Source organism: Mesocricetus auratus, unplaced genomic scaffold, assembly GCF_017639785.1.
Source record: "Mesocricetus auratus isolate SY011 unplaced genomic scaffold, BCM_Maur_2.0 Super-Scaffold_100062, whole genome shotgun sequence".
Classification (NCBI taxonomy): domain Eukaryota; kingdom Metazoa; phylum Chordata; class Mammalia; order Rodentia; family Cricetidae; genus Mesocricetus; species Mesocricetus auratus.
In genome coordinates, this window is record NW_024429234.1 from 1572407 (window position 1) to 1594270 (window position 21864).

At 45.9% G+C, this 21864-nt stretch overlaps 1 protein-coding gene across 3 annotated transcripts; it reads right to left on the bottom strand.

Annotated features, from left to right (window-relative positions):
* Position 1: 1 nt before the first annotated feature.
* Positions 2–21704, bottom strand: Tsnaxip1 (translin associated factor X interacting protein 1). Of its 3 annotated transcripts, none has more exons than XM_040736574.1 (16): positions 21528–21678; positions 16476–16557; positions 7084–7196; positions 6811–6937; positions 5764–5857; positions 4527–4723; positions 4046–4181; positions 2891–3060; positions 2651–2810; positions 2448–2578; positions 2204–2329; positions 1908–2060; positions 1684–1793; positions 834–960; positions 624–730; positions 2–399 (listed from the first exon to the last, which is right to left on the bottom strand). In XM_040736574.1, the coding sequence occupies exons 1-16, from the start codon at positions 21569–21571 to the stop codon at positions 159–161; spliced, it is 2118 nt and encodes a 705-aa protein (XP_040592508.1). In that variant the 5' UTR covers positions 21572–21678; the 3' UTR covers positions 2–158. The 3 variants fall into 3 exon arrangements, with proteins under 3 accessions (XP_040592508.1, XP_040592511.1, XP_040592510.1); XM_040736577.1 differs by lacking the exon at positions 5764–5857 and adding an exon at positions 11557–11928 and having other exon boundaries at positions 6811–7001; positions 21528–21563; XM_040736576.1 differs by having other exon boundaries at positions 252–395; positions 21528–21704.
* Positions 21705–21864: the final 160 nt, after the last annotated feature.

Sequence of the window (21864 nt, forward strand, 5' to 3'; positions counted from 1 at the left end):
GTTCTGTTTTGTGTGCATGTCTTAGGGTCTGCCCAGATCATCTTCCCCCATACCCCAACACTTGACTTTCCAGCACAGCCTGGAAAATATAAATTTAGATAAAGAATTTTATACTGGAAGTTCAGCATCATCAGGTGCTTAAGTTGTCTGTGGAGGTTCTAGCTTGCTGGTTCTGGCTCTCGAGGTCCTACACGTTTGGTGTCTGCCATCCGAAGCTGTTCAAGTACAGTCTCAAGTTTTACCACAATTTCCTCCTGCTTCTCTTCATCTTCCAATGGCAGTTCTGCCACAGGGATCTGAAAGGCCTGACTCAGGTAGGCACTCAGTGTCTGCTTGTCCAGGCTGGGATCGTTGTTCATCAGGGCCCCACGCACCTTCAATAGGGTCACCTCATCCTGGCTGCCCACGAGGAAAGAAAGACAGGTTTACTGGTTTGAGCTCTTCTGTCTGTACCCTGACTCTGAGGTGCCCACTTTTCTGTCAGGTTTGAGTAGTTTATAGTACCCAGCATTGTTCCCGTTGCTCAGGGAGACTCCGGCACCTGAGGTACTATCTGATAGGGCCTGTCCACCTGTGGGATTTGCCAATGGCTCAGTGGGACTTTGGGTCCCAGGGTCACTCACAGATCTAGGCCCAGATCCTGCTTCAATTCTTGTAAGTATGCTTCCTTTTCACTGTTGTACTGTTCCCACAGTTTCTGCACAAATGGCTCACTCTGTCCCTCCTCATCCTATGGGGTGGGGTATGGGAGAAGACAGAGTGAGGCCATATTGACTACGGTTTAAATAAATAAGACTAGGGAAGGGATTGTCAAGTTATGTGTCCCCACCTACCTCGGTAAACAATATTTGGTAGTTGAACACTTCTACACTGCTGCTGTCTGGACCCCAGCCTGCTGCATCCATTAGCTCCTGGATTTGCTCTTCCTTTTTGAGAGGAAAGGTGTTCTTGATGATGGTGCTATAGGAAAGGGAGAGTCCCAACAGGACCTGACTGAGTGAGGCAGTCTACTCACCCTCCTATTCCTCCTGGGCCATCCCTCCTAGTATTCCCACAGGTTTTTTGTTTTGGAGAATCTTTGAACTCATAATGATCCTCTTGCCTTAGCCTCCTAAATGTTTTTTGTTGTCTTGATTTTTTTTAAATTTTTTTTTTGAGAAAGGGTCTTTTTTCTTTTTTTAATATTATTTATTTATTATAAATACAGTATTCTGCCTGCATGTATCCTTGCAATCCAGAAGAGGGCACTAGATCTCATTACAGGTGGTTGTGAGCCACCATGTGGTTGCTGGGAATTGAACTCAAGACCTCAGGAAGAGAACCCAGTGCTTTTGACCTCTGAGCCATCTGTCCAGCCAGAGAGAGAGTCTTTTTCAATGTCAATCTGGTTGGCCTGCAACCAGGATGGCCTCAAAATCACAGAGATACTTCAGCCTCCACCTCCCATGTGCTGGAGTTAAAGGCATACACTGCCATGCCTGGCATGTTTTGAAACAGTTTTGTTCTAGGCTGGCCTAGAATTAAATGACTCTCCTGCTTTTATCTCTCAAGTGCTAGAATTCTAGGCATGTGCCACTGCACCTGGTGACAGCAGGCTTTGAGGCTGTGACCCTTCCTGCGAGGTGCCCCTTCTTCCTGCATGCCTGAGGGCCTGACAGCCAAGGTAATGGACTAGCCTCTTACCTGAATTGCTCCATGGTTATTAACCCCTCGTTCTGAGTGTCAACGTTTGTCATCTCCTTCAGCAGATGGGACAGCGTCTCCCTTTGGTTGATATATACACTCTCAGTCATCTACAATGAGGGGAGCAGTTACTAATATGGTGGGGGCAGAGCCATTCTGTTCTGGGGACAAAAGCCCTTTGTATTTGACTGAGGGTAATAGGTGAGGCCTAGGCCAAAGCTCACCTTTCCCATCAACACTGCATAGAACTGACTCATGATTTCACTAGAGCGAAAGAGCTTGATATTTTCAAAAATGGTGTAAGCCCAGGCTATGGCATCACTGATCCCAAACCGTCGCTCCAGAAAGTTGAAGAAGAAATCTTGGAATGATTCCTTCTGTAAGGTGAGAATACTTGGTCAGTGTGTCCCAGCCTTGCTTAGCCCCCACCCTGTTCCCTGCCACCTTGAGGGAACTCCTTAAAGGACCCTGGATTTGAAGGCTACGCAGAGGCAATGTATTATAAACAGTGAGAGCTGACCTGCTCCTCTGCAAGACGTTCCTTCCAGGCATCCTCAAGAAGATTTACCACCTCCTTCTTGCTTGGCTTCTTATTCTCCACAGAGCCATCAAAGCGAAGGAAAGAAGGGACAGATTCCCCAAAGCCCTGAAAGGCAGGTGTCAGCTCACAACTGGACCCCTCTGTTGCCCTGTGTCTAAACAGGAAAGATCCCCAGACAGTTCCCCCAGAATCTTAAGTGACCTCTGGCTCAGGACTTCCCTACCAGCCCAGGGAAGAAGTCTTTCTCGCGAAGCAGACCGCTGCCAATCTCCTCCAGCAGCACATCCACCAGCTGGTCACTGTTCTTTCCTTCAGCCAGCATTAGCCAGCGTTCTGGGCCCCCTACTATGATACCTGCCAGTGGGGAGAGGAAGCTAGAACCCAGTCCATGTCCGTCAGCAGGCCCTGGGGCCCCTGAGCCGTTACCTTCGCATTTGGTCCAGTCAGGTCGCGGTGTGGACGTGCGCTGAATCTCCTGCAGCTCAAAATGGAACTGGTCCCGCTCCTTCAGAGTGCTCATGTGCAGCTGCAGCAGCATCTCATGCTCCTTTCGCACCTCTTCATAGTCAGCTCTCAGGCTTTCCAGCTGTAGGCAAGGTGACGCTCCTAGCTACCCACCTGCCTGACCATACCCTTCCGTGTCAAACCCCACCTGCCCACCAGCACCTGCTCTTGAAGATCCATGTTGGTCTTCTCCTGCATTTCAAAGTCCCTCCTGGGTACCACATCTCCAAAGTTGGCTTTCATGGTGTTGAGTTCCATCTGAGTGCGGGTCAGGTCTTGTCGAGTCATCTTCAGTGCCAGTGTTAGCTTCACAGGATCCTCTCCCCAAACACCTGCCAGGGTCCCACCAGTCTGTCACTGTGCCTCTGGGGCTTGTACCCAGGGTTGGGTTAATTACTGCTTGGGGCATGCTGTCTGAATAGAATGGTCCCTGTAGGCTCATATATTTGAATACTTGGTCCACAGTTGGTGGAACTGTTTGAGAAGGATTAAGAGGTATGGCCTTGTTGGGGAATTGTGTGACTGAGAGCAGCCTTGAAGTTTCAAAAGACTTAGTGTCATCCCCACTGGGTTCTGTTTTCTGATTGTGAATCCATATGTGAACTCTCAACTGCTGCTCCAGTGCCATGCCTGCTTGCCTACTGCCAATCCCCCCTGTCATGATGATGATAGACTAATATCTATTTTGGACCCTAAGTTCCAAAGAAATCCTTTCTTGTAGCCGAGCAGAGGTAGTGCATGCCTTTAATCTCAGCACTTCGAAGGCAGATCTCTGAGTTTGAGGTCATGCTAGTCACAGAGTCCAGGACAAAAAAAAAAAAAAAAAAAAAAAAAAAGGGCCGGGCGGTGGTGGCGCACGCCTTTGATCCCAGCACTTGGGAGGCAGAGGCAGGTGGATCTCTGTGAGTTCAAGGCCAGCCTGGTCTACAGAGCGAGTTCCAGGACAGCCTCCAAAACAATACAGAGAAACCCTGTCTTCAAAAACCAAAAAAAAAAAAAAAACTTCTATAACTAACATACCTTCTCTGTTTGAGATTATTTGGGTCTACAGCATACTATCCTAAGGGTTCAGGTTTAAGCATAGAAGTCCCGGACATGTGGTTCCAGGCTTCACTTGCTCACAGAGTCTCAGCTTCTAGCAGTGTTAAAGTTCCCTACTTTATTCTGTGATTTTCAATCTAGCTTAAAAGATCCACAGCCTCAGCTAGCTGTCCAGACCTCTCCTGCTATATATGGACACAAGATAATAAGATGTTAGGAATGCAAATGGTGACAGATAGACTTCGGCACCTCAGGAGAGAAACCTGGTTGGATTACCTGGGGACTGGGCTAGTGACATGTCTTCTCGCTGGTATCGCAGCTCATTCAGGTCCCCAATGAGAATCTTGCGGGCATCTCGCTCAGTAAGGTAGCGAAGGTACTCTGCAGCCAAGCTCTTCCTCAACTTAGTCACCTGCAGGGGTTGGGCAGGAGGTACATGACAGTACCCAGTGACTCTTGGAGTCCTCATGGGCAGCTAGTCACCACAGGGGTGTGATTACTGCTTGGTTGTCGTCTGAGCTTAGGAAAGTGATCATGACTGAGAACCCAGCTGGCACTTGGTGCCGCATTGGAGTCTATGTGAACATTGCAGCAAGGCACAGTGAAGATAAGAGGGGCTCTTGGGGATGGTGATGGCTCCTCCATTCCAGGCAGAAGGGTAGATGGGGTTCCGGGTTGCCCCAGGACTCATAAACACACCCAGGCTACAGGTGGAGCAGGAGTTTGGGGACTTGATCAGCATTACCACTTCATTCACCTCACTCTGCAATGAGATCTTCTCTTCATTCTTTTTATCAATGAGTTTTAGCAAATTCATCTTCTCTTTCTTGAGCGAGGAGATTTCATACCTCTCTTCAGCCCTCATGGCCAGGATCCTCTCACTGCAGTCCTCATTCATAGTGACAATCTTGGCCTTCAGGGGCTCCAGGGCCCGAATTTTCTCCCTTTGGTGGGCTAAGCAAAGACAGGAGGGCTGGATGTGGTGGCACACACCTTTAGTCCCAGCACTCAGGAGGCAGAGGCCAGGAGGATCTCTGAGTTCTAGACCAGCCTGGTGTACAAATTGAGCTCCAGGACAGCCAGGACTACATAGAGACCCTGTCTCAAAAAAACAAAGACAGGCAGAAAAGCATTTGGGGGGCCACAGTGAACAAATAGCCAGGAGTCACAGAGCCTAAGGTCACTGGTGCATTTGGGTGGTTTGCCTGTGAAAACGGTGTGTGCCTGGTGCCTGCAGAGACGGCAAGAGGAGGTCAGTCCCTGGGAAATGGAGTTGCAGATAATTGTTAACACGTGGATGCTGCAATTTGTATCCAGGTCCTCTGGAAGGACAGCTACTGCTGTCCTCCTAACTGCTGAGCCATCTCTCCAATGCCTCCCACGCTCTCTGCACACTTGTGTTTAAAGAGAGCTGGGGATGGGGATAGAGCTCCATGGTAGAATGTTTATTATGTATGAGACACGAGGTTTAATATCCAACCATGCAAAAGCAAAAACAAAGCAGGCACTGGGTCATATTGAGGGTCAGGATTCTCCCATGGGAAGGGTTAGGAATTTGGGCTCTGTAGCTGTAACCTGCTTAGCACTTTCTGAGTAGGTGAGGGAGCCTTCCCAGGACTTACTCTCCTGGGCTCCCTTCTATTTACTACATATTGCTTCATCCTTCTAAAGGGTAGAAAGGGTTGAGGCATGCAAAAAGTGTCCTGAAAGATCAGTTAGTAGTAGATAATCAAAAAAGTCAGACTAGGGAGCTGGAGAGATGGCTCAGAGGTTAAGAGCACTGACTGCTCTTCCAGGGGTCCTGAGTTCAATTCCCAGCAACCACATGGTGGCTCACAACCATCCATAATGAGATCTGGTGCCCTCTGCTGACATGCAGCAGAACAATGCATACATAATAAATAAAATTAAAGGTCTTATCATTAAAAAAAAAGTCAGACTAGCATACTCTGTATCCATTCCAATTGGGGTCCAGAAAGAAGCTGTAGTCTTACCCAGCATCACCTCATATGCATTCTTGATGGAGGATAACAATGGCTTGTATGTCTTGAAATCCTCTATGAAAAACTCAAAGATCTCCCTGTAAGGCTGGCATAAAAAAGGAACCTATCATTTCCTGACCCATAACCCTTACCCTCAGTGAGCTCAAAACTGTTTTCATATGAGACTACTAGTAACCAATGTCTGGCCAGGTACCACCCAAGTCTCAGTATCATGGAGCTGGAGAGGAAGGGCAGGTATTGAGGTCTTTCCTGGTGCTACCACTGTGGGCCAAACATGTCATTCTGCCTAAGCTGACTCTTTGGCTGCCCACGCAGTCATCTTCTTGCCTACTAAACCCTGTATCCATTAGCCTCTCCATATATCAAAGACCTGTGGGAACAGGGTGTTGAAGATTCTAGCTTCATGTTGTGAACTCAAAGTGGAAGAGAGTATTCTCCTTTCTAACTTACATTCAGAAAGATTTATGTGGGACATGTGTGTATGTGTGCCCAAAGCCTGGCCCATGGTTAGTGCTCAGTAAATGCTTCAGTCATGTCTAGGTCAGAAGTCTGAGATCCCCTTTCCTTATTAAGAGTCCCTCTCTATGGCTGGAGAGATGGCTCAGAGGTTAAGAGCACTGGCTGTTCTTCCTAAGATCCCAAGTTCAAGTTCCAGCACCACATGGTGGCTCACAACCATCTGTAATGAGATCTGGTGCCCTCTACTGGACTGCAGGCAGACATGCAGACAGAACACTGTGTAGATAATAAATTAATTAATTAAAAAAAAAGTCCCTCTCTAATATGCACCAGAGTGTGGACTGCATCTAGATTGACCGTTCTCTCTCTGTTTCTGGGCTAGTTCCTCAAGCTTCTACTTGTTGCCACCAGGCAAGAGGCTCTGTCATAGGGCATTTCCTATGGCATAGGGCATTGAGTTCTTCAAAGAGGAATAGTTAGAAGATGGAGGGGCCACTTCCCCAATGAAGGTCTGAGTTATTTGGTTCTGATGCATGAGGTTTCTTCCCACCCTTGACATATTTGGTCTGTGGCTCTGACCTGCAGCCTCAGCTCTTGTGCAGAATCTGTGCCCAGGTCCAGCAGGAGGAGCTCCTTGCGCAGGTAGTTCTCTAGTTGCTCCAGGTACCTGGGCTTGGAAGTGCCCAGGGGCTGCTGCTGCCAGCTACTGCAGAGGATGGTGGGCTGAGATGTCACTAGCACTCCATGGATCTTGTACTCTTGGTCTGGGGCTACAAACTCCACTAAGCTATATGTCCTGGACCAATACCTAATCTAGACTAGCCCATCCCCATCAGGCTGGCCCTGGCTTACTTGGTTCGACTCCGTCGGTCCTCTGAACAGGGCTTTCGTTTATGTAGAATTGTCTGGCCGCTGGTGTATGTTGGCCATGGGGACAGATGGCCACCTATGGATAACTGCAAGGGCTTAAGGGAGGGACAGCTGAGGTTACTATGGCATTATTACTCCCCCTTCCCTTTTTAGGTATTGTTGAGGACAAGACAGAAATACCTCACACGTTAAGTAAGGACTACTGAGCTGTATCCACAGTGTCTTCACTTCTAATCTTCTGCATCCCTCCATCCACATCCCTCCCTCCCTCCCTCCCTCCCTCCCTCCCTCCCTCCCTCCCTCCCTCCCTCCCTCCCTCTCTCTCTCTCTCTCTCTCTCACACACTCATATACACTCTCCCTCACACATACACCACAACTCTCTCTGACTCTCTCTCTCATACACACACACACACCACACTCTCCCTCACACACACACATCTCACACACAGTCTTGCTAGTCTTACACTTGATACCGTCTTTCCCCAACTCCTGTATACTGAGACCACAGGCATGCGTCAGGATACCTAGTTATACAAACATTTTTTTGTTGTTGTTTTTGTTTTTAGAGACAGGGTTTCTCTGTATTGTTTTAGAGGCTGTCCTGGGACTTGCTTTGTAGACCAGGCTGGCCTCAAACTCAGAGACCTGCCTGCCTCTGCCTGGAATTAAAGGCGTGGGTCACCAAAAAAACAAAAAACAAAAAACATGGGTTTAACTGCTCAGAGCCTCAGTCTTTTTTTTTCTTCTTCAAGACAGGGTTTCTCTGTGTAGTCATGGCTGTCCAGGAACTAACTCACTCTGCAGTCTAGGGTGGCCTCGAACTCACAGAGATCTGCCTGTCTCCATCTCTGCCTCAGTCTTTTCATTTGCAAAGTAGAGTTAATGGTAGTCACCATTCCAATACACTGAGGGAAGGATGCCATGAGAAAATATAGAGTGTAGTTTATGCACTGTAGTACCTGCTAGGACCCCAGGAAATATGAGTTATACTCTTCTGTGGGTTAAGTCCGAGAGCATTGAGCGCTTGTACTACAGCAAACAAATGTGAATGCTGAAGAGCCCCAGTCCTGCTTGTGGTACAGTATAGATAAAGAAACTAGAGAGGAGGTGAGTCCAGGCTAACACCTACATGGACAAGACAGACAGGACTCCAGGGATGCAATCAATGGAGCCTGGAAAAAGACTGGGTTGTATCCCTTGTGGGAGGGGGAAGTAGGTGAGGGTTCTCTGGTGAATGGGACTTTATTTTGAACAATTAGTAGATGCATGTGGTAGGAAATATATGTATGGGTTTATTTTTAAAATCTTTTCATGAAATTCAGCATAGAAAATTATGGGAATTTGATCCCGTCAAACCTATTTTTAGGATTTTACAAATTCGGTCCTTTATTTGTTCTTTTGGCATTTTGGAGTCTACAGTATATGTCAATCACTGCTGAGTTCTAGAGACACAAGGAAAACTGGGGACAATGGGAGTAGGGTGACAAATGAATTGATAATCACAAATGAAGTGACTGAAACCAATGAAGGCTATAGAAGAGCAGGAAGCCTTGGCTGGGATGTGCTGGGGGAGGTGGCGATCTCAGAGTAAGGTGATTATGCAGTATAACTCAAATGAGAACATGAGAGAGAAGCTACAGGCACTCAGAGACAGTGTGGTGGGGAAGCTACAAAGACTGGCTGGGTAGCACCAACAGCTCATACGGCCTTTTAAGAATTACAAATAAGGCCGGGCGGTGGTGGCGCAGGCCTTTAATCCCAGCACTCAGGAGGCAGAGGCAGGCGGATCTCTGTGAGTTCAAGGCCGGGCTGGACCGACAGCCTCCAAAACAATACAGAGAAACCCTGTCTCGTAAAACCAAAAAAAAAAAAAATAATAATAATTATGAATAAGGAGCTGATTCCAAAGGATAGTTGGGTACCTGAGGCTTCAGTTAAAGAGGCCTGAGGCAAGGAGTCCAGGCAGCTGGTGCAGAGGGAGACAAATGAAACGACATTGTTACACACAGGGTGATGCCAAATGTAAACTTTGAGTTATGGAAAAATTTTAAACTCCCAAGTATCTGAAAACAGAAAATTGCCAGCACTCGGGAGGCAGAGGCAGGCGGATCTCTTGTGAGTTCGAGGCCAGCCTGGTCTACAGAGCAAGTTCCAGGATGGCCTCCAAAGCCACAAAGAAAACCCTGTCTCAGAAAACCAAAAAATAAAAAATAAAAAATAAAAAAAAATAAAAATAAAAAAAAGAAAGAAAGAAAGAAAACCCAGAAAAATTGTTATATAGCCATGAAATGTTTACAAAGAAGCTTTTGGGAATAAGCATGACAAGTTAAATAAGAGAGCAGAAAATCCAACAGGCAGAGGTGAGCACTCACCTTTAATTTAAGCACTCGGGAGGCTGAGGAAGGCAGAGATCTCTGTGAGTTTGAGGCCAGCCTGGTCTATAGAGTAAGTTCTAGGACAGCCTAGGATACACAGAGAAACCCTGTCTCAGGAAAAAAAAAAGGCAGAAAATCCAAAATGCCACATAAACCCTGTCTCTAAAAAAAAAAGTTATGTTTCCCATTAGTTATAATAGAAAGTATGCTGGGCATTGGTTATGAACGCCATTAGTCCCAGCACTCGGGAGGCAGAGGCAGGTGGATCTCTGTGAGTTCAAGGCCAGCCTGATCTACGAAACCCTGTCTCGAAAAACCAGAAAAAAAGAAAGTAAATTAGGTATTAAACTTTGGAATAACTAAGATAAGATAAATAATGGAATATTTTCTCTGAATTTTTTTTTTTTTGGTTTTTTCGAGACAGGGTTTCTCTGTGTAGTTTTGGAGGCTGTCCTGGCACTCGCTCTGTAGAACAGGCTGGCCTCGAACTCACAGAGATCCGCCTGCCTCTGCCTCCTGAGTGCTGGGATCAAAGGCGTGCGCCACCAACGCCCGGCTCTCTGAATTTTTAAAACACAAATGGACTGAATATTTTTAAATGCAATTTTATTTTTGTTTTTCTGAGACAGGGTTTCTCTGTAGCTTTGGGGCCTGTCTTGGAACTCACTCTGTAGAGCAGGCTGGCCTTGAACTCACAGAGATCGGTCCACCTCTGCCTCCCGAGTGCTGGGATTAAAAGCATGTGCCACCAATGCCCAGCTTGATAACTTTTTGTTGTATATAGTTTTACTATGTTATAGTTAAAACTTTTCATTTTTATTTAGACAAAAAGGAGGAAATGATGCTGGGCAGTGATGGTGCATGCATTTAATTCTAGCAGTCACGAGACAGAGGCAGGCAGATCTCTGTGAGTTTGAGACCAGCCTGGTATACAAAGCTACACAGAAGAAATCCTGTCTCCAAAAAAAAAGGGGGGGGATGTTGTGGAATATTAGTTTAAGATGTGTGCTGAGGCCGGGCGTTGGTGGCGCACGCCTTTGATCCCAGCACTCAGGAGGCAGAGGCAGGTGGATCTCTATGAGTTCGAGGCCAGCCTGGTCTACAGAGTGAGTTCCAGGACAGCCTCCAAAACAATACAGAGAAACCCTGTCTCGAAAAACAAAAACAAACAAACAAAAAAAGATGTGTGCTGGGTGATGGTTCTCATGCCTTTAACCTCAGTACAAAGGAGGCAGAGATAGTTCCAGGACAGTTGGGGCTTTTACACAGAGGAACCCTGTCCAAAAAAAAAATGTTATATTCATTTATGCTGTGGAACATTTGTTTAATGATACAAAGATCTGTTGCATTCTTTTATGTTGTATTTGTTTAACTTTGTAAAGCTGTATTACTTTGCCTGCCTAAAATAACTAATTGGTCTAATAAAGAGCTGAGCAGCCAATAGCCAGGCAGAAGAGAGAAACAGGCGGGGCTAGGGGCAGAGAAAATAAATAGGAGGAGAAACCTAGGGAAGAGCAAAGAGTGAGACTATGACTCAAAATAAGTAAACCATATAGGCTGGCACACACCTGTAATCTGAAACTTGAGGGTGGAGGCAGGAGGATTGAAGTTCAAGTTAATCCTAAAATACACAGAGAATGTGAGGTCACCTTGGGCTACATGGAGCCATCTCTGTAGGGAAAAAGAGCCAGCAAAGAAACTTTCCATTGGAGCCACAATGACTACAATCTCAGTAATTTTTTTTTGTTAACTATAAAATAAGGGAAATGTTCAGGTGAGGAGGGGTAGAATGTGGGAGTAAGAAAAAAACATGGCAGTGGTGGCGCTCGCCTTTAATCTCAGCACTTGGGAGGCAGAGGCAGGTGGATCTCTGAGTTTGAGGGTAGCTGGTCTACAGAGTGAGTTCCAAGAAAACCAGAGCAACACACGGAGAAACCCTGTCTGGAAAAACAAAATAAACAAACAAAAAATATGACTTTTCCATGTGGTGGCTCACACCTGTAACGCTAGCTCTGGGGAAGCTAAAGCAGAATTACTATGAGTTGGTAGGTGTTGGTAGGCTAGTCTGGGCCACATACCAAGAATCTAGCAATCCAGGCACTCCGCTGTCCCAATGGAAGCAGAAAAATGATGAGTTTGAGGTCACTATGTCAAGACTGTCTCAAAGCAACAAAAGTGCAGGAAAAAAAAATCCAAGAAGTCACCTGGCTGGATTCAATCTTGATGAGTTTGGAAAGTGTTTCAGATTTTCACATGGACAGTAAATATGCCGTTTTTTCAGCTGAAGAAACCATAGGCACCTATTTTGATTTACACTGGCAAACGAAAACTCGATAAACTGGGCAATTAGCTGCTTCTCTTCAGGACTTTTAGTTCCTGCTCAAGGCTTCTGCTCAAGGGTTGTTTCTAGAAAGCAACGTTCCTCCACGTTCCCGGCTCTTTGCTTCCCCCTGCAGGTAAAAACCGGACGGTGTCCCACTTCCGGATAATGGCCAGAGAAACATCCCCCTCTAGTGGTTGGAGACAACACCGTAGGAAAAAAGCAAGAGCCTGGACTGCAGGTCTAATCTGAGTTAGGCAACTGATAAGCAAGTGGCTGAGGCTGGAATCCACTGGAGTTCGCCTTTTGCAGCGATTCTCAATATGTGGGTCTCCACCCTTTCACAGGTCACCTAAGACCATCAGAAAACACAGATATTCACAACAGTAGTAAATTTACAGTGATGATTCCATTTTTTTCTGCTCAGTAGTACTCCATTGTGTAAATGTACCACATTTTTTCTATCTACTCTTCAATTGGGGGGCATCTAGGTTGCTTCCAGGTTCTGGCTATTACAAATAATGCTTCTATGAACATAGTTGAAGAGATGCCCTTATTGTATGAGTGTACATCTTTGGGATATATGCCTAAGAGTGGAACTGCTGGATCTTGTGGTAGACTGATTTCCATTTAACTAAGGAATCTCCATACAGATCTCCAAAATGGGTGTCCGAGTTGGCACTCCCACCAGCAGTGTAGGAGTGTTCCCCTCTCCCCACATCCTCTCCAGCATAAACTTATTAGTGTTTTTGATTTTAGCCATTCTGACTGGAGTGAGATGGTATCTCAGTGTTGTTTTGATTTGCATTTCCCTGATGGCTATGTTGAGCACTTTCTCAAGTGTCTCTCAGCCATTTTAGACTCCTCTATTCTCTATTTAGTTCTGTACCCCACTTTTTAATTGGATCCTTTGGTGTTTTGGAGATTTGCTTTTTAAGTTCTTTGTGAATTTTGGAGATCAGCCCTCTGTCAGATGTGGGGTTTGTAAATATCTTTTCCCATTCTGTGGGCTGCCTTTTTGTCTTGAAATTCACAGGCAAATGGATAGCACTAGAAGAAACCATCCGGAGTGAGGTAACCAAGTCACAAAAAGACAAACATGGTATGTACTCACTCATATATGGATTTTAGACATGGAGCAGGGGGTTGTCAGCCTACAATCCCACCGCCAGAGAGTCTGGGAAGCAGGGAGGACCCTAAGGGAGATATGCATAATAACTGGGAAAAGAGTTATGGAATGAGATTTCCTAATTGGATTGGGGGGGGGAGATGGGAGAAGACAGGGAGGGAAGAGGAGACATGGGGAAGTAGGAAGGTTGAGCCAGGGTAAGAATAGAGGAGAGAAGGATGAGAGATACAATAATAGAGGGAGCCATTATAAGTTGGAAGAGACATCTGGCACTAGCAAGATCTTCACAGATCTACAAGAATGACACCAAATGGCATTAAGGCTACCTTAAATGTCCTCCCATGATAATGAGATTGATGACTACCTTATATGCCATCCTAGAACCCTCATCCAGTGGCTGACGGAAGCAGAGGCAGACACCCACAGCTAAAAACCGAATTGAACCCCTGGAACCCAGTTGCAAAGAGGAATGATGAGCAAAGGAATCTATCAAGACCAGGCTGGTGAAACCCACAGAAGCAGCTGACCTAAACAAGGGGGAATGCATGAACTCTAGACTGATGACTGAGAGGCCAGCATGGAACTGATCCAGACACCCCCCACCCCTGATCCTGGGTGTCAGAGAAGAGGCCTCGGCAATCTATGCGACCTTGGAGAGTAGATCAGTATTTATTCCTGGCATACAAATAAACTCTGGGAGCCGATTCCACATGGAAGGATGCTCTCTCAGCCTGGACACATGGAGGAAGACCTAGGCCCTGCCTGGGATGATATGACAGACTCTGAAAATCCCTCATGGAAGCCCTTACCCTCCCTGGGGAGCAGAGGGGGATGGAGTGGGATGGGGGGTTGGGAGGATGGGGACCGGGGGAGGAGGGGAGGGAGAGGGAACTGAGAGTAACATGTGTAAAAAGTTAAATTAAAAAAAAAAAGAAAGAAACTTGGGCTGGAGAGATAGCTCAGAGGTTAAGAGCACTGACTGCTCTTCCAGAGGTCCAGAGTTCAATTCCCAGCAACCACATGGTGGCTCACAACCATCCGTAATGAGATCTGGTGCCCTCTCCTGGTATGAATGAAAACAAAACACTCATATACATAAAATAAATAAATAAATATTAAAAAAGAAACTTAACAACAAAAAATTTACAGTAATGAAGTAGCAATGAAAATAATTGTATGAGGAACTGTATTGGGGCTGGAGAGGTGGCTCAGAGGTTAAGAGCACTGACTGCTCTTCTAGAGGTCCAGAGTTCAATTCCCAGCAACCACATGGTGGCTCACAACCATCTACAATTCAATCTGATGCCCTCTTCTGGCATGTAGGCAGAGCACTGTATATGTAATAAATAATAAATAAATTAAAAAAAAATCTAAAAAAAAAAAAAAAAGGAACTGTATTAAAGGGTCACAGCATTAGTAAGGTTGAGAATCATTGCCTTACTGTGACTGCACCTGTTCTCTTCAGAGTTCATGTTTCCCTATACTCCTTAGAATAGCTCACTACAGAGTGAGCTTCAGGACAGCCAGAGATACACAGAGAATCCCTGTCTTGAAAAATCAAAAACCAAACTAAACCAAATAAACTGGTCTTAGCAGTTCCCTGCTTCCTAAAGTGTATGGTCTATGTAGACTTCCAAATGCTCCCCAAGGAACACATTCACACAAAGTCAATACAACGCCCACATTGTTCCCCTGTTAACTAGAGCGATAAGTTATATGTATGTATACATATATGTTAAATGTGTTTACTTCATGTGTATGAGCATTTTGCCTGTATATAAGTGTACCACATACATGTTTGTAGTCTGCAGAGGTCAAAAGAGGGCATCTTCTCTTCCAGAACAGTAGTGACATTGGTGAGCCACCATGTAAGTGTGAGGAACAGAACCCAGGTCCTCTGCAAGAGCAGTAAGTGTTCTTAACCACTAAGGTAGCCATCCCAGGCCCATCAAGTGGGTGAGGCTAAGCTGAGTGGCAAACACTTGCACAGCCTGTGTTTGATCCAAGGCACTGAAGAAGAAAATCCAAAATAAAACTAAAATACTGTGCCAGGCGTTGGTGGCATACGCCTTTAATCCCAGCACTCGGGAGGCAGAGACAGGCGGATCTCTGTGAGTTCAAGGCCAGCCTGGTCTACAAAGCGAGTTCCAGGACAGTCTCCAAAACAATACAGAGAAACCCTGTCTCGAAAAACCAAAACAAAAAACAAAAAACAAAAAAAACAAAACAAAAAACAAAAAACAGCAAAAAAACAAACCAAAACCCCAAAAAAACCAAAACCAAAGTTGGTATTCCAGTAGGGGTGGGGGAGGCAAAGAGATCTTTTTGGTTGTCTTTCAAGACAGGGTTTTTCTGTGTAGCCCCAGTTGTCCTGGTCTTTTTGTAGACCAGGATGACCTTGAACTCACTGAAATCTAGGTGCTTCTGCTGCCAGAGTCCTGGGATTAAAGGCATGCACCACTGCTGCCTGGTAAGGAAAGGCTTTGAGAGGGATCTGTCTATATAGGTCAGGTTGATCTTGAACTCAAAGGTTTTCTGTTCCAATTTCCCGAGTGCTGGGATTAAAGTGTGTGCTAACCATACTTAGCTGACCACATTAGTTTCGTTTTGTTTTTTGTTTTTTTGAGACAGGGTTTCTCTGTATTGCTTTAAAGCCTATTCTGGAACTAGCTCTGTAGACCAGACTGGCTTTGAACTCACAGAGATCCACCGGCCTCCATCTCCCTAGTGCTGGGATTAAAGGTGTGTCCCACCACCGACTGGCTACAAATAGTTTTTAAGAAAGGATTTTAAAGGCATTAAAGTGGCTCTGGCACATGCCTTTAATCTCAATCCTTGAGATGCAGAGGCAGGCATGTCTCTGAGTTGGAAGCCGGCCTGGTCTACAGAGTGAGCTGCAGGACAGCCAGAGATACACAGAGAAACTGTCTTGAAAAATTAAAAACCAAACCAAACCAAATAAACTTGAGGCAGTTTTCCTCAATCTTCCAAGTGCTGAAGTCACAGGTGTGAGCCACTGTGCTTGGGCTATAAAAATTGAGATCAAATTGCTTAAAGAAGAGCAATGAAGAATTCAGAACCAAAACACAACAGAAAAACACCCAGTACTCTGCCTTCACATGCTTTTCATAAGTATTAATGCAACTGAAGTACTCTATCAGACCTGGGGCCATACACACAAAAAGGATAGTCACAGCACTAAAGGACCCTGGAAGGAGTTGGTGTCCACCTAACCCTGGCACTGTGTCTGGTACATGGCAGGTAGTGGAGAAATGCAGTCCATTCCAGAATGCTGACTTGCAAAGTGAAGGGTGTTAAGGGAAGGGGCTGTCTTTTTACCTAGGACAGTCATGGGCAGCTTTTAGATAAGGAGGAGGAACCAGGATGCCCTCCCCTCCTCCCCCAAAGCATGGTGAGCCTGGCTTCTGCGAGCTGCATCCCTCTGACTGGGAAGAAACTAGTCTGCTGGTATGTTCTGGGTTGTAGGCAGAAGACAGACAGGTTGTAGAGGGTGACATGTGGGGCTCCGGAAGAAGAGCATCACTGACCAGTGTTCTTCGTTTCTGAGAGAGCTTGCGTCTCTCAACATCCTTGGCTTCTGCAGTCCCTCCTGAAGATTGTGTGCGAGTTCTGCATAGAAAAGAAGCTGTGATGGGTGACAAAGCCCTTAGACGGGAGAGATCTTCAGCCCAGATCCAAAGGGCATGGTTCCCCCTTCCCTTTTCTCTTTTCAAGACAGGGTCTCTCTATGTAGCCCTAGCTGTTCTGGAATGCTCTCTGTAGACGAGGCTAGCTTCAAACTCACGGAGATCCACCTGCCTCTGCCTCCGGAGCACTATCACTGCCCAACTCTCCCTTCCTTTACAAACTATGTGTATACGTGTGTCTCTGTGTGTGAGTCTGCGCATGGGTGGGCATAGGTGCTGAGATAATCCAGAAGAGGCATTGTTTAATGGCTAATAGTGTTGGGGTCCTAGCATATGAGATTTCAAAAGGACCAGCTTTGAGCAAATCATTTAATCTCCTTAAACTAATTACTTTTCTCTTAAAGAAACAGACAGTTCAGAGATGGAGAGATGGCTCAGTGGTTAAGAACACTAGTTGGTCTTCCAGAGGTCCTGAGTTCAATTCCCAGTAATCACATGATGGCTCATAACCATCTGAAATGAGATCTGGTGCCCTCTTCTTGCCTGCAGGGATATATGCAGACAGAACACAGTATACATAATAAATTAAAAAAAGAAAAGAAACAGGCAATTCTTACTATGTTTCTCACAGTTTTGTAAAGTTTAAATATGAGTGAGATGAGCAAAACACTACACAGACTGAACTGAGTTGTACACATGTGAATTATGATAGCAGGATGGGAGAAGAGTAGATTCCAAAGAGATCTCAAATTTGAAATTAAAGTCTCTTGCCTCTTGTCAGGGAGCCAGGCTTGCTCAAGGCAGGAAGGCATCCTGAGAAGGTACATATGGCCAGGATGGCCCAAGAGGAACAAAAAGAAGATGTAATTCAATCATCTGTGGGGTAAGGCCTGTGTGGTTGTTTTGTTTTGTTTTGACAGGGTTTCTCTGTTTTGTTTTGGAGGCTGTCCTGGAACTCACTTTGTAGACCAGGCTGGCCTCGAACTCACAGAGATCCGCCTGCCTCTGCCTCCCGAGTGCTGGGATTAATGGTGTGTGCCCGGCCTGTGTGTTCATTTTCTTTCCTTGCTAGTGCCCTTCATAAGCGTGCTGCTGCAGCTCACTTCCTTTGCTCATAGAAAGGGATGTTAGTGTTACCCAAACACATGGGAACCTATTTGGGAAACTCAGTTTCAGGGTTCCTCAGATCTCCTCTAGTGGAGCAGCAAGACCCCAAACCATAGTCCTTCAGTGCCACTTAAAACCACTCAAATGTGGGCAAACGTGGACAAGCAACCATCGTGAGGACAGGTGCGAGGCCAGCCTGGTGTAAAGCAAGTTCCAGGACAGCCAAGGCTACAAAGAGAAACCCTGTCTTTTAAAACAAACTAAAGGAATAGAGCACATGACCTCAGGGGCAGAGTATGTGTGAGATTCACGTTCAATCTCCAATACTGTTTTTGTTGTTTTTTTGAGACAGGGTTTCACTGTGTCGCTCTGGCAGTCCTGGAACTTGCTTTGTGGAACAGGCTGGCCTCGAACTCACCGACCCTGGACTGCCTCTGTCTCCTGAATTGCTGGGGTTAAAGGCAAGCACCACCACCTTCTGGCTTGTTGTTGTTGTTTTAAGGCTTATTTTTTATTTTTTGGCTTTTTGAGACAGGGTTTCTTTGTGTCTTTTGAGAGGGTTATGGAACTCACTCTGTAGATCAGGCTGGTCTCTGCCTGCCTTTGCCTTCTTAGTGCTGGGCTTAAAGGTGTGTGCCACCACCACCTGGATTTTTTTTAAAGACATATTGGAGAGCATGAAGATATAGTGTAACAACCCTAACTGCTCATTGGATTAAATTAATACTTTTCTTTCAGGATCAGTCACTATCTTAAATTCTGTTCCTAAAAATGTATTCATTTATTTACTTATTTTTTTGGATGATTCTCAGTATGTATCCTGGACTGCCCTGAAACTCACCATAGAGACCAGGCTGGCCTGGTAGTGATCTTCCTCCCTTTGTTTCCTGAGTCCTGAGATTACTGCCATAAACCACTGTGCCTGGCTTTTTCTTTTAATGTGAATTTTGAGAGGTCATACTATGTATTTCAGTATGTTCTTAAACGTGTGAGCCTGCCTCAGTTTCCTGAATCAGGGAATTATAGGCATTCACTAAATGTCTGGTTAAAATTCTGTTTTGATTTTTTGAGACATGGTTTCTCTGTGAAGCCCAGGCTGGTCTGGAACCTGCTCTGTAGATCAGGCTGCCTCTGCCTCCCAAAAAGAATGTTCTTGATCATACTGTAGCTACCATGAAAGGGAAAGTCATTAGGACAGCCAAGGAAATCTCTAGAAATCAGGAGGAACTGCCAAATGGAAAAAGTCCAGTAGGTGATAGCTGTTAGCTTTGGACATAAAAACTAAATTTCAACCAAAATGAAACCAAACACACCCAGTAGAGATGCAACCAAAAAAGATGCTCATTATTTTGTTTATTTATTTTAAATTTCTAACCACTTTTCTTATTTTGTTATTTTATGTGCATGAGTGTTTCCTTGGGAGGCTAGAAAAGGACATTAGATCCCATGTGGGTGCTGGGAATCTCACCCAGATCTTCTTTTTTCTTTGAGGCAGGGTTTCTTTGTGGCTTTGCAGGCTGTCCTGTAACTAACTCTTGTAGACCAGGTTAGTCTTGAACTCAGAGATCTGCCTGCCTTCGACTCCCAAGTGATGGGATTAAAGGCGTGCGCCACTACCACCTGGGTCTCATCTAGACCTTATGAAAGTGTAGTCAGTGTTCTTAACTACTGGGGTCACTTCTCTAGACCATAATATTTATTTATTTATCTATCTATTCATTATGTTTTGGTTTTTTGAGACAAAGCTTGTCTCAGTTAACAGCCCCAGCAGTCCTGCAACTCACTCTGGAGACCAGGCTGGCCTTAAACTCACCGAGATCCTCCTGCCTCTGCCTCCCGAGTGCTGGGACTAAGGGTGTGTGCAACTACCCGCCTGGCTGAAACTCAGTTATCTGACTAAAGGCCATTTTTTCTCAAGAGATTTTCCTGACGCCGGGCGTTGGTGGCGCACGCCTTTAATCCCAGCACTCGGGAGGCAGAGGCAGGCGGATCTCTGTGAGTTCGAGGCCAGCCTGGTCTACAGAGTGAGTTCCAGGACAGCCTCCAAAACAATACAGAGAAACCCTGTCTCGAAAAACCAAAAAAAAAAAAAAAAGAGATTTTTCCTGATATGAGTGAGTTCCTCAGACAGCCCACTAGAGCAGCATGCGGGAATATGAGAACAAGAAGAGAAAGGGCCCATAGGCGAAGAAACATTTCCTGAGGAAATAAAAAACTCAAAGATCTCTTCTATCAGGTTCTGCCTACATTCTACAGTGCTAAACTCTGGTCTGTTCATCATGTTGTCCCTCTCTAAGTCTGGAGGGAAACACACACCGAATCTCTATAAGGGAAACAGTGTGCCACTGCGTCTAACTGGAAGAAGAAAAAGGTGAATGAGCAGTTCACATTGTCATCCAATCAGCTCATAGCAATTACATTGTGCTTTCCCCCTTCCTGTGGAATGAAGATTCCCACTCTGTTTCATATTCTTTGTGTTGCTGGGGATCCAGTGCCTGGTACATTCTGGCTATAGCCTCAGCCCTGTTATATATTTTTCATAGATAATAAGTTTCCTAGATTATGTTTTGTTAGGTAACAGATCTCTTTTTCAGCCTGTTGCCTGTTTATTGTAGACTATTTTTTTTAAACTCTAGAGCAAACCATAGCATTGGCATTTTTCCTGTCATTGGGAACTTCTGCAGGCTTGTAAAAATTATTATTATTGTATCTCTCCACACAGCCCATGTTGTCCTGGAACTCATAGAGATCATCCGGTTTCTGCCTCCCCAATGCTTGGATTAAAGTTAGCTATTACTCCTGGCCTATATATATGTGTGTGTGTATATATATATAAATATAACTTATTTGTATTTCATATGCATTGGTGTTTTGCCTGCATGTAGGTCTGTGTCAGAGCCCCTAGAACTGGAGTTACAGACAGTTGTGAGCTGCTGGGATTGAACCCAGGTCCTCTGGAAGAGTAGCCAGTGCTCTTAACCGCTTGACCATCTCCCCAGCCCCTGTAACCCTTTTCTTTCCTTTTTTCTTCTCCTTTTCTTTCCTTTCCTTTTGGGACTTTTTTGAGGCAGGGTTTCTTTGTGGCTTTGGAGGCTGTCCTGGAACTAGCTCTTGTAGACCAGGCTGGTCTCGAACTCACAGAGATCCTTCTGCCTCTGTCCTGGAACTAGCTCTTGTAGACCAGGCTGGTCTCGAACTTACAGAGATCCTTCTGCCTCTGCCTCCCGAGAGCTGGGATTAAAGGCGTGCGCCGCCACCGCCGGGCCCTGTAACCTTTTTCTATCAAGGCAGCAGACCCTGAAAGATTAGAGTTGAGATGAAGTCGCCTCCCTTGCCCTTCCTCCAATACTGGGAATGAGCACAAGGCTGGAAACAGCATTCATTAGACTCTGAATGCTTCTTATATACTAGAGCTACGGTGTCACATATGATAAGACATTTTGCTTTTCAATCTTTTTTTTTTTGTTTGTTTTTCGAAACCAAGTTTCTCTGTGTAGCCGTCCTGGAACTCACTTGTATACCAGGCTGGCCTCGAACTCACTGAAATCCACCTGCCTTTACCTCCCAAGTGCTGGGATTAAAGGCTTGTACCACCACTGCAAGGAGCTTTTCAGTCTTTGGCTAAGGTCATCTATGTATTGACAAAGTACGCCTGCACTTTTGGCAGCACGTAACGTTCTTACTGGAGTCAGTCCCAACTCCATCACAACTGTTTCTGTGTCTGTGGCGCCGGAGCCCTAGCCCAAAGAACAGAGTCTAACAGATGGTGCCGGCGTCTGGATCAGTGTCATTTCGCACTCTGGAAGTACTCAAGTCCTCCCCTCCCTCAGCCCGGCCAGGTGCTACCTCGACTTGGAGAAACTGCGGTAATGCGTCTCCGGGTTGGCCATGACTTTGGAGCACAAGCAAACTAGCTGCGTTGCGGTAGTGTACAGTCCGTTGCCATGGAGACCGGCCCCCAGCGGGCTCCGCGGTGAGGGCGGGGTCACGACTGGGAAACGCCTCCAGCCCGCCCACCGGCACTCTGGAGAAAGGCCAAGTAGTAAAGGTAGGCTCGGAACCCGGGACAGGGTGTTCTGAGAACCAGTCAGTGCACCAAGTTTGATATCAGCCACAGAACCGAGGCAGGAGAATAAACTGAGACCGTGGACGAGGGAGGTGAGCTCCGAGGCTTGGCCACTGG